The following is a 15,153-nucleotide window of genomic DNA, read 5'->3' on the forward strand; positions in this document are numbered from 1 at the left end:
AGAATAAATTACACTGTCATAAACTCACTAATTTGCATCTTGGATTTTTTTTTTAAAGTTATCTTGCTTAAACATACTTCCTCAACCTTCTCTCTGAGCCAAGAATTTCACCACATCTTCTTTCACTTTAAATCACACAGGTTGATAACCTTAATTTCTGACCAGAGTTTTGAACAGTTCTATTATTCACTGGAAAATCTTAATCTTTTGTCAAGTTGGGCATGAACCTGAGCTGAGAGCCATGTGAAAAATCTGGAGAGAGATCTGCTTTTCCTCCTCTATACTTTAGTGTCTGCTGCCAAAATCCCCATCTTTAGCATACTTGTTTTACATATTTAACTGCAGTAGCAGCAGGATTACCTCTGTCATTCTGACTATACTTTTATAGAAGTAAATTTCAACTTCCATTGAAATAGTCACTTTCAATTTGATGCTACTTGTAAAAGTCCTGTGACTGCAGAGCTGATCTTACACCAAGACATAATTTCTAATGAAAAATACCTTATTCTCTGCAGTAAATTATTAAAGTCTAAAGATTACATCAGGTATGACCAGAATCCTTTTCTAACGCAATTGCTTTTATCATGGTACTGTAGTATCATGATACTACTATTTTGACCTAACTCTCTCTTATTAGTCTTAACTACTGACAGTGGGTCTCCACTTTGTTCAGGGTAACGCTCCAGGAATCTGCTACTTTAAAGCACTTCAGCTCCACCTGCAAAAACAAGTAATTGCAGATTCTTGTTTGAAAACTTTCTCAAGATGAGAAAGATAACCTATTGCATTGGCAAGAGAAACGGACTACATTGCTGCAGCAGCAATAACTAGTCCATCTTATAGAAACCTAAGTAACGAACTCTTAGTCCTTTCCCTCCCTGTTCCCCAGTCTCTGGAAATACCTAACCTGAGAAGAGACTGAGAAGAGTCCAACAAAACAGCAAGTAATTACCTCACATAACTTTCATAGTAAATGTTCACACTTCTCATCCTTTTCAGCTCTTGAACAAACTTAATGCTGAAATGAAATCTAAAAGTTTCAGTTTCTAGTGATAAAAAAGAAAATTAACTCTTGTTGTATAAATAGAAGCAAAGATTAATTTGGCTAATGAAGGTATGAAACTGAGGAAAGAAAACAGAACCTATGGTTACCAGAAAGTACATCTTTAGAAACAGCTCCTCTTTCGTTTTCTTCTGCTTCCATGGCTCCTTATTTTCCTATGAAGAGCCACCCAAGAGCTTCAAAAGCTATTTAAAAAAGCCTTTTGGAAACTATGCTACACAGCAGGAGAGGATAAAGCAATAAAAAAATGCCAAAAACTAGCACAGAGAAGAAGGAAAGAAATGAAACATTTTAAAACTTACAGGAGTATAAAGGTAAAAACAAAAATATAAAGGGAATTTTAAAAGCTGCTTTTAAATTTTTGGCCCCTGTGCTCACAATTTACGCTGTTAAATGTCACATTAAATGATGTTCTGTTGTTTAGGCAAAAGTTAATGTGGCCCTAGTCATACAATAATGCCAGTTACACAAATGGTTAGGAACCTAGTTTAGGCAAATGCTACTTTCATGTGAAAGCAAAACCCAGAATCCTGTATTGTATTATTAAAAAAAAACCAAACAAACACACACCATTGCTTTAACTACTGAAAAAATGGGCATGAACTTTTCCAGCTGACATGTACAGTAGTGGATGAAGGAAAGCCCACAGGATGCTATATCCTGGCTGCGTAACATCTGCCAGAAGGGCAGGGACAGGCAGTTAGGGGCAGTAGTCTTCAGGCGGCACCGTGACTTGCAAGATGAATACATCTCTGCATCCTAAGCGAGTCAACTACTTTGATACCCCACCACTTCCTAAGAACTGCTAAGCACAAAGCAGTTTTTTGCATTGTCCCCCACCACCCCCAGATGACTGTCACTAAAACAGTATTCCAAACCAAAGTATATCATTAATTTTCAAATTCATCTGGAATACCTAAAACCAGACAGACACCTTTAAGAGGTCAGATTTAAGCATAATGCAAAATAATCAAAGTCCCTAAGGCACTTCAGCTGCAGAAGTCACTGTGGAAAGCAGGCCTTGAAGAATAGAGGACTTTTTAAAAAAACTTATTTATTAGCGACCATAACTGTAACACTTGCATAAGTGTTACATAACTTCAAAAGTGTCAGGTGTTTTTGGCTTTTTGTTTTCTTTAAAACATTTCTTCCAGCTTTCACTATCTCTAGGACCAATATATATAGAATCTCTACAGTATTTGAAGCCATTCATGATCTCAAAACAAGTTAGGCCCCAGTTGAATTATAACTTTTAAAATGGACATTAAAAGCTAAATATTAACAGAATTTAGCACTCAGTTTAGAAAACATTTGGGTGCAAAACCCCTGAAGAAACCACCTGCCTTTTATGAGGCAGCTTAATTTGAGATACACATTAGTAAACATGTTATACTGTACCCAAAAAAAACCCAGAGCACCACAGCCTGTCCTAGAGACAATACTTTCATATCTTCAGCAATGCCAAGTAAGTCTAAACCATCTTGAGAAGTTTCAACCCTTAAAATCAGAGGCCCTGAAGCATGCTATGACTACTGCACAAACACTCCATTTCGTGGATATCACACCAGTATTTAAAACAAACAAACAAAAAACCCAAAAACCACATCAACATTCTGTTGTTTCAAAATTTCATAGCCATAGTGACAAAACAATTCCAAACATAATCAATAGAATCACATAAACTTTGCATCTAGTCTGGATTGGATTTACTCACACTGATGGTTTAAAGGCTTAATTCATATCTGGATTGATCACTAGTTTGGTGTTAATTTAACTTCTAATTTGAGGTTGGTCGTGGCTGGCAAATTTCTCCATTTGCAGTAAAGAAACAACTTTGACAGCGTGTCCTCATAACTACTAAAAGGACATACTTTCCAGATGACAAGGAAATCATGCGACAACAGCATACTCTGCTTACTTAACAGAATTTATTATTGATCTTTTTGCCATTGATATTTAATAAGCACTCTATATAGACGGTCTTAAGACTTTACAGAACTTCCCCATTTTAGGAAGGAATAGTCAAGAGATGTAGGTGAAAAAGGTAAAGCCATCACCTAGGAGAGATCAGCAACTGTAGAGGAATAATCCAACGTTTTCATTACTTGCATTTCAATAGCAACATTTACAGAAGCCATAGTTATACTGAGAGAATCCTATCAAGCCCGTACTTTGCATTGCTCTTCTGTAGCAGTAGGAACTAATACTGGATTGCTGGCATGCTCTGACAGAAGGTAAGTACCTCTTAAATGAGGAACTCTAGTTCAGCCTCTCCTCAAACACCAAGTTGGTTACTATTTAACGTTTATGTCAAGAAAAGAAAACTGTTTAGCTAAGACGCTGCTCAGAAGAGTCATTCATCTTTACCTTCTTTGACCATGGACATTCTTAAGTCATAAATCCAACACAGACTGTGAATTTTTTTGTTATTGTTAATTTATTGGGAACAACAATGAAGGGTCAAGTTTTAAAAATATCTGACTATTGATTTTTCAGCCTTAAAGTGTTACTTTTAACATACTGAAAATTAAATGACGCATAGTTTATCCAAATGACTGGCAGAATACAATAAAAAAGCTGAACTTTCTTACTATAGTAATACAAGCTATATACAAAGTGTCCTACGAAACAGCCCTTCAGGTATAGAATTCGCTTCTGCATTAAATCAGTTCAAATGAACTTATGGTCTCCTGACCATTTGGGCTCAATGGGAGATGAGAAAATATTTTAAAAATCTAATAACTATTTCAGATTCAACACAAATGTGGTCAATTTCATTTAATAGCAATAAGAGATCCTTATATAAACACAGTTATTGCGAGATGATTGATTCTACCTTTACCGTTTATTATCCTTCAAACTCATGTTGTGGGATATAGCTTCTTTAAACAACTGACCCAGTGCTTAAAATTTCAGAAGCAAGCACTTAAATAAATAGTCTGATTTGAAAACGTCGAACAACTGAAGGTACTCTTGACTATAGCTGCTCGAATGTCAAAATAATCAGAACATTTACTTATGTGAAAACACTATGCTGGTCTTTTTAACTTCATTCTTTGTGCTTTAATTTATATCTTTCACTACATGATTTTTATTTCAGACATCTCACTTCAGAAATTAGATAAAAACCACACCGCGCAATATAAAACTTCTTCAACATGTCTTCAAAAGTGCTGCAAGAACACTTGCAAATATTAAGTAAAGAAACATCTTATGGAATTTAATAAGCTAGTACTTAAGATTTTATTTTAATCAGAATTTTAATTTTATACTACCTCAGGACACAGTGAGTATTTGTAAGTATGGAACATCTTTCACAAAAAGTCTACCAAAGACAGTATAGATTCTATTTTTAATATATTGTTACGATCCGTAACTTATATAACCAGTGCACAAAATGTTCAAGAGAGGCATCAGATTCCTTTGCAGAGCATAAATGATATTAAATGCCAGGCACACATTAGCTGAATCTCACATTTAAATTGCCTGATGCCCATTCTATTCTTACATATGTACCTTACAACTACAGAGGATGAAGTATCAGAAGCTGCTTATTGTAACAAACTATGGACAATAACGCAGTAATTAAATTTAGAAATCATTTTCCAAACTAACATTACTTTCACAACTGGCTAAACTACCTGGGTAAGCAATATATTACTTACTTGCTGGCTTATTTTGTGATGCTATGGGTTTCCTCATTTTTTATATAAGAGCTAAAAATAACTTTCTGCTATAGGGATATTCACATTGTCCACTTGTTAAAATTCATCTATACTTTTTAAAATCAATATAAAAAAAAAATCACACCTTACGAAGTAATAAAAAGTGAGACATCGCTCCATATAAACTGAGATATGGTGGACACCCACCTCTAATAAAAGAATACTGCAGACTACGTACCAATATTGTCATATGCCCCTTTTCCTACTATGATACCTTACTATATCCTTTTTCTCTACACCTACATCCATGACTTCTCTTCCCCTGTCCCTTCTGCAAGTCAGGGTATCTTTCTCAGCCTGTTCTTGTAGAGGATGTGTCTGGAGTACGCCTTCCAGCTGGCTGCTGACCAATCAGAGCACTAATTGGTTAATCACCACATTTCATTTGATTAGCCAGCTGCCTAATTATGTAGAACACACGCCCCCATTGGCTAGTTACCCTAACGAGAGCATGTAAGGTCCAAGGACCAACTGCCACCAGCATCACATCTTCACACAATTCCGACTGAGCAAGCAGGAGCTTCGGCTCAGATGCGGCAGTCTGTATCACTATATGTGGCAGCATCACGTATCTCCAGAACGTTTGGCTTTTAGGTACCATCTTGACACATGCAACAAATTTGTGATATCATTCAGATTGATAAAAGTTCCCTTACTGCAACATGATCATTGCCAGGGTAAATACCTGTTCTTCAGACTTACTACCGAATATCATAATGACCTCTTCTGGTGTAAGAAAAAAAAAAAAACAAACAACCACCACAAAAAAAAGATAGATGAATTGAAGAAAAGCTCTCATACCTTTAACAGCAGCAGGAACATAAGCATGATCATGATCTGGCTAATCAAGCTGTTTGAACTAGTGACTTCCGTAACACTGAGGTCCATTATATACTACATAAGCTATTAATCAATTTTTCAAGTCCCAACTTGAAAATATGCCCCCTTGTATTTTATTAAGGTCATAAGTAGTAAATCAGTAAAGAACAGCTCAAAATAAAACTACTCAGAGTGTCAAAACAATAGTCCTTTGTATTAAACTTAGTGGCTTATCTTTCTCTCTGTTGCAATTATATTAACTTCAGTCAAGCTGCAACCAGGCTGCACTGAACTTGTTCTGTTTATACTGCCAAATTACAAAATCCATTTTCTACAAGTTAGCTGAAACTAGAGTTAACTAAGCATGATGATCTGTTAAGTATCTCTAACAAGTATGCTGCTGTTCAAACAAAAAATAAAAAACCTGCAAAAGCTATTAAAAAAAGGAATCCACACACTGCATAATTTTCATTATGAAAAGCATTATGATGAGACTTCTGATACAAAGCTCATAGTGTTTTCGTTTTAAAGATTCAAACCCTCAGCTTAAACTCAGCATGGAAAGAAGCTCTTCAGTAGGCAAGTGCTTTCAGGAGTAACACTGAATTTATTTTGGAACAAACCTGAACCCAACAATCATGGAAGCAGATCTTTAACTTTACATAAATACACTCTGCATTTCTTGTGACTGCAGAATTTAGATGTGTACATAAACCTGATAAGATATAACAGATTTTTCTTCTCTCCAGAAAGACAGATGTCCTTCCTCTACACAAGCTCAATGGAACAATCTCTTCTTGAAGTTATTGTGCTTCATTAAATTAAATGTCTTTTTTTTATTGTTGCTGAGAGTCATTCTCACCTATGCCTGATGCAGTCTGTTTTCAAATTTTCTACTCTTTCAAACAGATTAAGTGATCACCTTAACACTTTGTATTTCTATACACACACCACCCTTTCTGATAAAAAGATAATCTTTGTAACACTATGTGTTAAATGGCACATTTTATTTCCTTACTATACTAAAAATAAGAGCTTCTTGCATACTCCCTGCTCAAATTACATGGATTTTCTTTAAGATTAGGGCACACGTTGTAACAGCAGCATATAATTTTCCTGCACAATAATTTTTCTTCCAGCTGAAAGGTATCCTATAATATCATCAGCATCAACAGGAACAGACACCTGATTTCCAGCTAGACAAATCTTATGCATTTGGTGACTTTATTCCCTGTAAAAAGCAGTTTTCAGATATACAGCTGCTACATGAAAATTTGAAAACAATCTGGCAACTCATTCTTTGACCACAAAGCACTAGACAAAACGGAGATGTAAAAATTGTGCCAGTAATAAGATGGTGTAATTTTTTTTCCCCAATATCCTATTTTTATTACTCTAATTTCATCCTCTCTTTATTTTATACACATTCAGAAACGGAACATAAGCATTGTTTTTCCTCAAAGCTGTATGGATTCCTTGAAAAACTAAGTATAGAGCATAAAACCTGTTTATCCATTTAAGAAATCTTTTTGTTGAAACTACTGTGTATGTAACTGTGGATAAAAAGGCTATATGTATCCCAAATATCTCAAAACCATCAGCATGTTACAAAGACAGAAGGTTAAAGACCAAACTCCTACTACTTAGACAACATATTAATTCTCAGCATTTGTTGTGACTCCTTTCAGAGTATGTAAACTGCAAGTCTTTTGTGCTTCAGAAAGCACTTTAGCATGAACTTACAATACCCAATCAAGGAATCTGTGCACTGAGCTATGCTGGATACAAAATACACATTTCTTCTTTTTTTTTTTCCTTTCAGAATTACTGGCTGAAGCTCTGTGCTAGAGAAGACACCGGAGTATGAGCCAGCATACACAGAAGTTTGATTTTGTTTTAAAAATAAGCTATTTACAAAATTGCCAGCATCACATATGTCTTGTGCCCAGAAGTCTGTCATCTTCAGCTGCTATTGATTGTTAGAATAATAAAGTATCAGGATGATCCAGGTATCAGAGTCACATAAGTATACAAGGATTAAATTAAAGTTTCATTAAGTTGCAAGGAAATTTTATAAATATGAACTTTTACTTAAATACTTAGAAGGTGAGAAGAAAAAAAATACTGATTAAAAAAAAAATCACTAGTTTTAGGCCAAACCTGGGCTATTTTCTGTATCAAATTAATATTATTCTTAAAGATGGAATTGACATTATCTGTAGTAAAATAATCCACTTAAACATATGTTGTGACCTGGCCAAATGAAAAAAGTAAGTACAGCAAAGCAAGATATGGCAAAATGGTAAGTAAATGTGTTCACTCTAGTAGGGTGCATATGCAGTTTTATTTGTTATGGTTTATTAATGCTTTCCATCATCAGTTTGTTAGAATTGAAAAAACAATTTCTATTTTAAAAATTAATCAGTTTTAAGCTACTTTGCCCTTATGAAATCATTCTTACAAACCTACAATTCAACCATTTTTAATTGTATACTACTTTGTATTATTAAGGTCAGTCCTGAGATTTAACTACAAATATAGTTATCTTTTGGATGACATATGGCAAGATCTCCAACTCTTTTTAGCTTTGGAAATTTACATCTGCCTGTTCATTCAAGATGCTAAGCATACATGTGTTGACAAATAGAAAATAGCAGATGGCAAAAAGCAAATGCTCAACATGAAGCACTGGGGATCATTTGAAGAAGGCTTGGACCCAGACATTTGCCATTTTTGTTTTAACAGCAGAATTATTTTTAAAAATAAATTCCATCATCTATTATTCTTGATACTAATGAACATCTGTGATCAGAATATTCACAATTATAGAATAATGTCATATTAATTGCAATTGGTATCCAAGATGCAAGTTGTTTTATAAACTTTCGGATTTTAAGGTAATTAGCACAGTATAATTCTTCAGGAGGTTAACTTCTGCGGCTACACGTAAGCCAGAAAACTTTCTGTACTGACCATAAAATTTGTCATGAAATCCTTTAATAGGCAATACATGGCTGTGCTCATCTGCTATTCCAGGTTCTAAACTGGAGTTACTCTGATAATTGACTACTACCACAGTACAGAAAAACACCTGCATGTAGACCTGTTCTCTGCCCACACCAATAGTACTACTACTTCTACCACCACTATCTCCAACAACGGCTTTAGAAAACCCAAATGAGCACTTTGTCAGAGGTGTGAAGCTACCAAGAGCTCTAAGTACTTGGGGAGTTTTACTTGGGGAGCAAGGAAGTTACTTCATCCGAATAGGACACAACAGGTAAGATGAGAGGTCCATCCAGTGCTACGCTTTTTTACTAACAATGAACAGTGGATGCCTACAGAATAGTATCAGGATAAAACAAACATACAGCAACACCTCCCTTATATATTCCACCATTAGGAAGTCCATAGCTCATGAATCTCTGAATCAGAGAGAGTATTTTTTGTGTTAACATGCCATGGCAGACTTTTCTTTCATGAAAGTCTTACAACTTTTTCAACCATGGAACCCCTTGGACTCAACATCTGTGGCAATAACTTCCACACTGTAACTATGTGCTATACGAACACCTTTTAGTGAAGGTATGTAGTGTAGCCTCCAGTCACTCCTACAGCCAATGAGATTTTAAGGTGCATAAAAATAACTGTTATTTTCTTACCACCATGCTTTTAAAGACTTTAGACTGACTGTGCTAGATGTTGTATTAGTAAGCAGACAAACAAGTAGAGTCTGTAACAGTTCAGGTAAAATAAAAAGATGAATAGAGACGGGACATATGGTAACAACAACAGGCAAGCAGCAGCAGATCTGCCTTGGAGAAAACACCTACAAGTAAACGTCAGTGTGACTTTTTAGTCAGAAAGAGAGATCCATCACTGATACCAAAAGAATTCTAAGTCAAACAGCAAAAGTAGGGGGTATCTTTATTTTCTCTAACATTTTTCACTGACTTTTCAAATAAAGAGCACTAACCATTTAGTTTGGAAAGACACAGGTTCTAAAGAAAAGCTTGTATATTAAAATAATCTTTTTATCTTCTAAAACTACAGACAGTTATAATCTCCAACAATTCTCACTTCACACACTTCAAAATAATTACATGAAAGTACAGTGCTATAGCACAAAGGGTCAGTTTCATTTTAAAAAAATTCATACAGGAAAGGCACTATGTAGTTTCAGTTCTGTGGCAAACAGCTCTGAACAATACTTTACGTATGATTTTAATTCCATTTTTATACATAGATTCATAGTGAAAGAAATATATTAATTCCATTACAGTATTCAGTTTAAATTAGCCTCCTATCTGAAGAGAAGAGGTATTTTACACTACGGTGCCCTATTGTTTTCATTAAGAACAAATGGATCATTACTAATATTTTATTCACATTTTACCAGTAATTCAGTAAAACAAAAAACATTAGGAGGTCCAAGAACACTATTTCTGTTAAGAGTGGAACTAAGAAGCTCGGTTTCCAAGGCACTCTCCTACATTGATTCTTCTAATGTTTAATAGTGAGGACCAAAGGATTTATGTCCTATATCCACATGCAAACATCTTGTAAAGTGTTGAAACTTAAGACTCTAAGTACACAGATCAGTTTCAGACAAAGAAATAAGTTAGCAGGAAGCACTGAGAAGGAGTAGATGTACAGCAGGATTGCTTAGCGAATTCAACTGAAGAGTATCAAAATGTGGAAATTTGGAACATATTTCACATAGTGAAATGCCCTTTAAAACAGTTTTCAGGAGCTAGAAATAAAATTAAAAAACCAAAGAACAAACAAACAAACAAAACCCCAAAACCAACCCATGAATTTATTTCAACTCTAACAAAACTCAAGTCTCCCGTTGACTGGCATTCTCTTTACCTCACTTAAAAGTCCCAACTTCTTATCATATTAATTTGGACACCTCAAAGCAAGCAAGATTAGCCATGCATGTGCTCTCTAATTCCCTGCCGATACTGACAGTCGAGCTAGCAGCTACCTAAAGGAATACATAAAAACTGAGTTCTGCTCACCTTCTTCCTTCTTCTCTACCAGGTTGCCAGTTTTCAAGAAACTTAGGAATTTAGTTATCTTGGGACTTCCATTTGTCTATCAAATTTGGTTGAAAACGGTCAACAGTATCAAAAAAAAACCACCCCATTTTCCTCAGAAAGCTAGGCCAAAGCATCTTTTGAGCAAAAAGCCTGAATTCAGGGGAAGGAGTAAAACAGAAGAACCAAGAATCATACGAAATAATCTGGTAAAGCTCTGAGATTCTCATACACGTATACCAGGAGTACAGGAAAAATTAAGAGAATTCACAGAACATAAAATCTTAATGCATGACCAAAAACAGGACTCCACAAAAATGCACCAGAAACTTTCAAATAAAATTGAAAGTTAAAAATTAAAATATTTTCCTGCTATACATTTTCTATTCCATTACTGCAGACTGCCAGGAAGAACTTTTTGCACCTTGCATCTGGTCTTTATACATTCAGGGGTTGCATTCAGCACACTGTAACTGCACGCATACCACAAGTATCAATTGTAAATACCACAAGTATCAATTAGCACATTTCGTGACTACGTGCTACAAATGATGACCTTTTTTGACTTGTGCGCCTGATTATCCAGCACCTGATGTACAAGTATTTGGCTCTGTTAATTCATGAATGTTTAGCAAAGCTGGGAGACACATATCAGTGTTTTGGAACCAGAACACCACAACCCCTCTTTGCAAAATATGATAACTCAAACTCCAGATGTTTATTTCAAACTTAAACTAGCCTCAGTGAATTGATATTATAAACACACTCTGATTAATTATATTTATACAAAAAATGTAAAAACAAAACCTGCAATTATTATCTTACTGGTTTATAAAATTTATAGAATTTATTTTTGTACATCTTAAATAACAAAAACATACTTACTAACAAAGCAAGTTTTTGGTACTTCCGTTTTAGTTCTGCCAGACTGTCCGATGGCTTTGCACCCAGGATTTTGTACCAATCCTTTTGTGTTACCCTTTCAAAGGCCATTGTCTGAATGGCTTTGAAATTACTTTCTTAGCACTGTGTAAGAAAATTAAATAAATATAATTACAATTTGCAAGAAAAACAGATAGAAAAAGCAAAAATGAGGAAACGTGACAAACTACAGGATCATGAAACAGATTGCAGCCCTCAAACACATCTACACCTCTACATAAGATCTATAGTGCAAAAAATTCAGCTTAATTCACGTGGCCATTCCATCCCATAGATTGTCATATGTGAAGTGATTAAGTTATGCTGTTTCCTGTCCCAGTTCCTTAGTATATCATGTTTCAGAGGCTGTCCATACCCCTTTAAAATCATTTTGCGTTTTAACGCTCTGAACTATTTTGAACCTACTCACGTTATACATGTATTTTTATATATACACTTGTTAAAAAATACACTTTCATTTTGAAGTAATACTGTACTTAATATATGAAAAAATGAAGTACATAAAAGTGTGACATTTTTTCAATTCTGGAATGAGATACATGCAAGATGACAAAAAGGTATGGCTCAGGTTTTACACAATGACATTCACAGTATGGACCATCCTTCATCCTGCTGAGTAAGAAGGCTTAACTTTTTAAATATTGAAGTAGAAGAGCATATAAAAACAAACAAACAAAAATGAACGAAAGCATATAAAGTTAGCGCAGGTCACTAAGTAAAACCTAACTAATTGGGTGCTTTTTATTTTTGGCCATCTATCATCAAGCTAATGACCCAGAATGAAAAAAATAAACAGGAGAATTAAATGCCCATAACTGCACAGTAATGCTTGAGCTTCGAGCTGATTCTTAGGTATTCTGAAATCCCAAGCTTGTAGTAGCTGATTTATCATGAACTTTCTGATAAGAAATAACACTGTCTCTGAGCAGGGAAGAGTTTCACAAGTTTCATAAATCGTTTTTTATTACCGAAAGAAAGGAAAAGGATTTTTTTGCATTTCAGCACTAAAACTGGTTTCTGGTGACTACTTCAGAATAAATCATTTTCTCACGGGAGGGAAGTCTGTTTTTCAAACTTCGCAGAGCTACAACCAGGAGGAGGGCACACTCGACTGCAGGGCAGTCCCCCCTCCTGCTCTGGGGAAGCACCAGGCAGGCAGGCATGCCCGCCCCTCCCACTCCACACCTTTCTCCACGAAGGCCCCTTTCTGCCTAGGGAACCCACAAGGGTTTTTAAAAACACGCGAAAACGCAAGCGCCGCCCGGGGCCACGCTTCCCCGCCACAGCCCACCGCCCAGGACGAAGCGGTCGCGGTGCCACTGCGGACCCACCCGACAGCAACGGCTCCGCGCCGACCGACACGGCGGCAGGCGGGACGCACGGACCTCGACAGCGGGAGGAGGCCGGCAGGACCCGCGGAGGGAGGCCAGGGAGGCCGCCGGAGGCTTCCCACCGCCAGCGCCTCAGCATGGGGGCTGGGGCGCGAGGACCCCCCCCGCCCCGCGGCCGTTACCGCCAACGGACGGCGGCGCCAGACCGCCGGCCCCCTCCAGCAGAAGACCCCGCGGCGACAGCGAGCACCCACCTGCCCCGCACTGCCAGCCCGTCGATGGAGGCGGCCGGTGCCTCGGATAACTCGTCCGGCGGGAAACAGCCCCCCCCACGTGGCGCTTTGCGCCTTTAGTGTGGCAGGGGGCAGCCGTGCGTGTGGCTTACGGGGACGCCTTGCCTGTTTCCGCCCGGGCAGTAGTGGCGCTGGCACCGGCAGGAAGCGGAGCCGTGGCCGGGCCCTGACGCCGTCTCCATGGCGACCGGCGGCGCTCCGGAGCTGCGAGGCTGCCGCCGGGCTCAGTAAGTAACGGCCCCGGCCGCCCTCCAGTGCTCGCTCCCGGCCCGGGGCGAGTGGGAACATCTTTTCACCCCCACTTTCCCCTCAGGTATTCCGTCTCCAGGTGCGAGAAGACACCGGGAACCACCTTGCACTCCCTCCCTCACTACGCGGGAGTGCGGGCCGCCCAACACCCCTTCTCCCCTCAGGGGCTCCACCCCCAGGTGCGGGAAGACCCGCGGGCACCGGGTCCATTTTGCTTTCCCTCGTGGCAGGCCTCTCCCTCCACCGCCGCCCCGGAGCTTAGCTCCGACACGGGGGAACCGGGGGCCCGCCGGCACCCTGTGGATCGGCTTGGCATATGGTGGACACACGGCGTCGGGTTCTCTCTGCCCAGCTGCTCCGTGCAGCGTGTGTCTGAGGAGAAAACCGCGGGCATAACGGTGACTATCCTGCTTCCTTCTCGCCTCCCTTACAAGTTGTCCCGACCCTGGGAGCTGAATAAGGCGATGGTTTCTTTCTAGAAAGTACTTGTCCTAAAGGGGAAGGAAGAACGTTTTCTTAAGAAAAAAACTAAGCTCAGGAAGCAGGCTTTTAATGATGTAAAGATGTTTCCTCTTAAGAAAAAAAAGCTTAGGTTCGTGCTGTAGACTTCATTTTTTGTAATCTCAGTCAATCCTAGTTAGCAAAATCCCTAAATATTAGTCTAGACAAATTGAGTTCACACTATACCTTTAAATGTGTAGCATACTTCTTTTGACAATATTTTTATGCAACACGTTAGAATTAAAGCAACTTTTTGTCATTTTTCATACCCTTTGAACTGTTCAAGTAGAGCAGCAGCCAGGCTGTACAGACATTGGTGAGAAAAACTAGGAGCATCGTTCCTGGCGTATTGTTCCCATTAACCACCAGTGCAGGAAGGGTGTGGGACAATTGGGGCTGAACAATAAACATGGAGAATTTATTTAAATTTTAAAATGGATGGTAGAGAAGCAAGAGACTTTCAGGGTAGGTGAGAAAAACACACCTAATCCACAAAACTACTCAAGACCTGTGCATCAGTCTAGTTTTTGTCTATCCTGGTCATCAATATCTCTACAGAATAGGCAGTAGGTTAGTATTTTGCCCTTTTCTGCACTTTTGTAGGTGAAGTCAAATTTGTAACATGAGTGTCTATTGTTGTCAAAAGGGAGAGAGACTTGTCTTTGCACTTGGGCAGTACATGTATGAGCCCTGGAACAATCCAGCTCCTTCTGTCAATGCGGTGTTAACTTCTGCAGCACCAGTGCGAGTAATTATATATTTCACTGAAATCATTGAATTATAGATGAGATGTATCAAGTGTGAGCTAATTTACATACTCCCTTTTGAAATTAGAATTTACCTCTCAGACAAAGGTTTCAGTATGATTGCATGAGTTACCTTCTTCATTTTGGCTTGTAATCAGCCCACATATAACTTGGAATGGCCCACAGTACATAATGTATTCCCCTCAGCCATTGATTGGGGCTGAAATGTGAACAAGTACTGTTGTTGTGAAGGGGGGGAAATCAAAGGAAAATTGTAAAAGATGCGATGATGTCTTAGAGGTTGGTTGCTGCACCTGTGCTTTTACCACAAATGGTTAATATCCTCTTACAGACTGGATGCATTTACAATATCCATTTTTATCCTTTATGCCCAAAATTCTTAAACGTTGCATATAGAGTTTTTCCATTTTAATTCATTATA

At 38.0% G+C, this 15,153-nt stretch overlaps 1 protein-coding gene across 1 annotated transcript in view; it reads right to left on the reverse strand.

The window, feature by feature from the left end:
- DNAJC24 (DnaJ heat shock protein family (Hsp40) member C24) overlaps window positions 1-13,236 on the reverse strand; it is a 38,858-nt gene extending 25,622 nt beyond the window's left edge. The window contains exons 1-2 of the mRNA XM_075163274.1: window positions 13,177-13,236; window positions 11,535-11,675 (exon numbers count right to left, since the gene is read on the reverse strand). Of these exons, the coding sequence (XP_075019375.1) occupies window positions 11,535-11,642 (108 nt within the window). The 5' untranslated portion in view covers window positions 11,643-11,675; window positions 13,177-13,236. The remainder of the gene's footprint in view (window positions 1-11,534; window positions 11,676-13,176) is intronic.
- Window positions 13,237-15,153: the final 1,917 nt, after the last annotated feature.

Source organism: Calonectris borealis, chromosome 14 (genome assembly GCF_964195595.1).
Source record: "Calonectris borealis chromosome 14, bCalBor7.hap1.2, whole genome shotgun sequence".
In the NCBI taxonomy this organism is placed as follows: domain Eukaryota; kingdom Metazoa; phylum Chordata; class Aves; order Procellariiformes; family Procellariidae; genus Calonectris; species Calonectris borealis.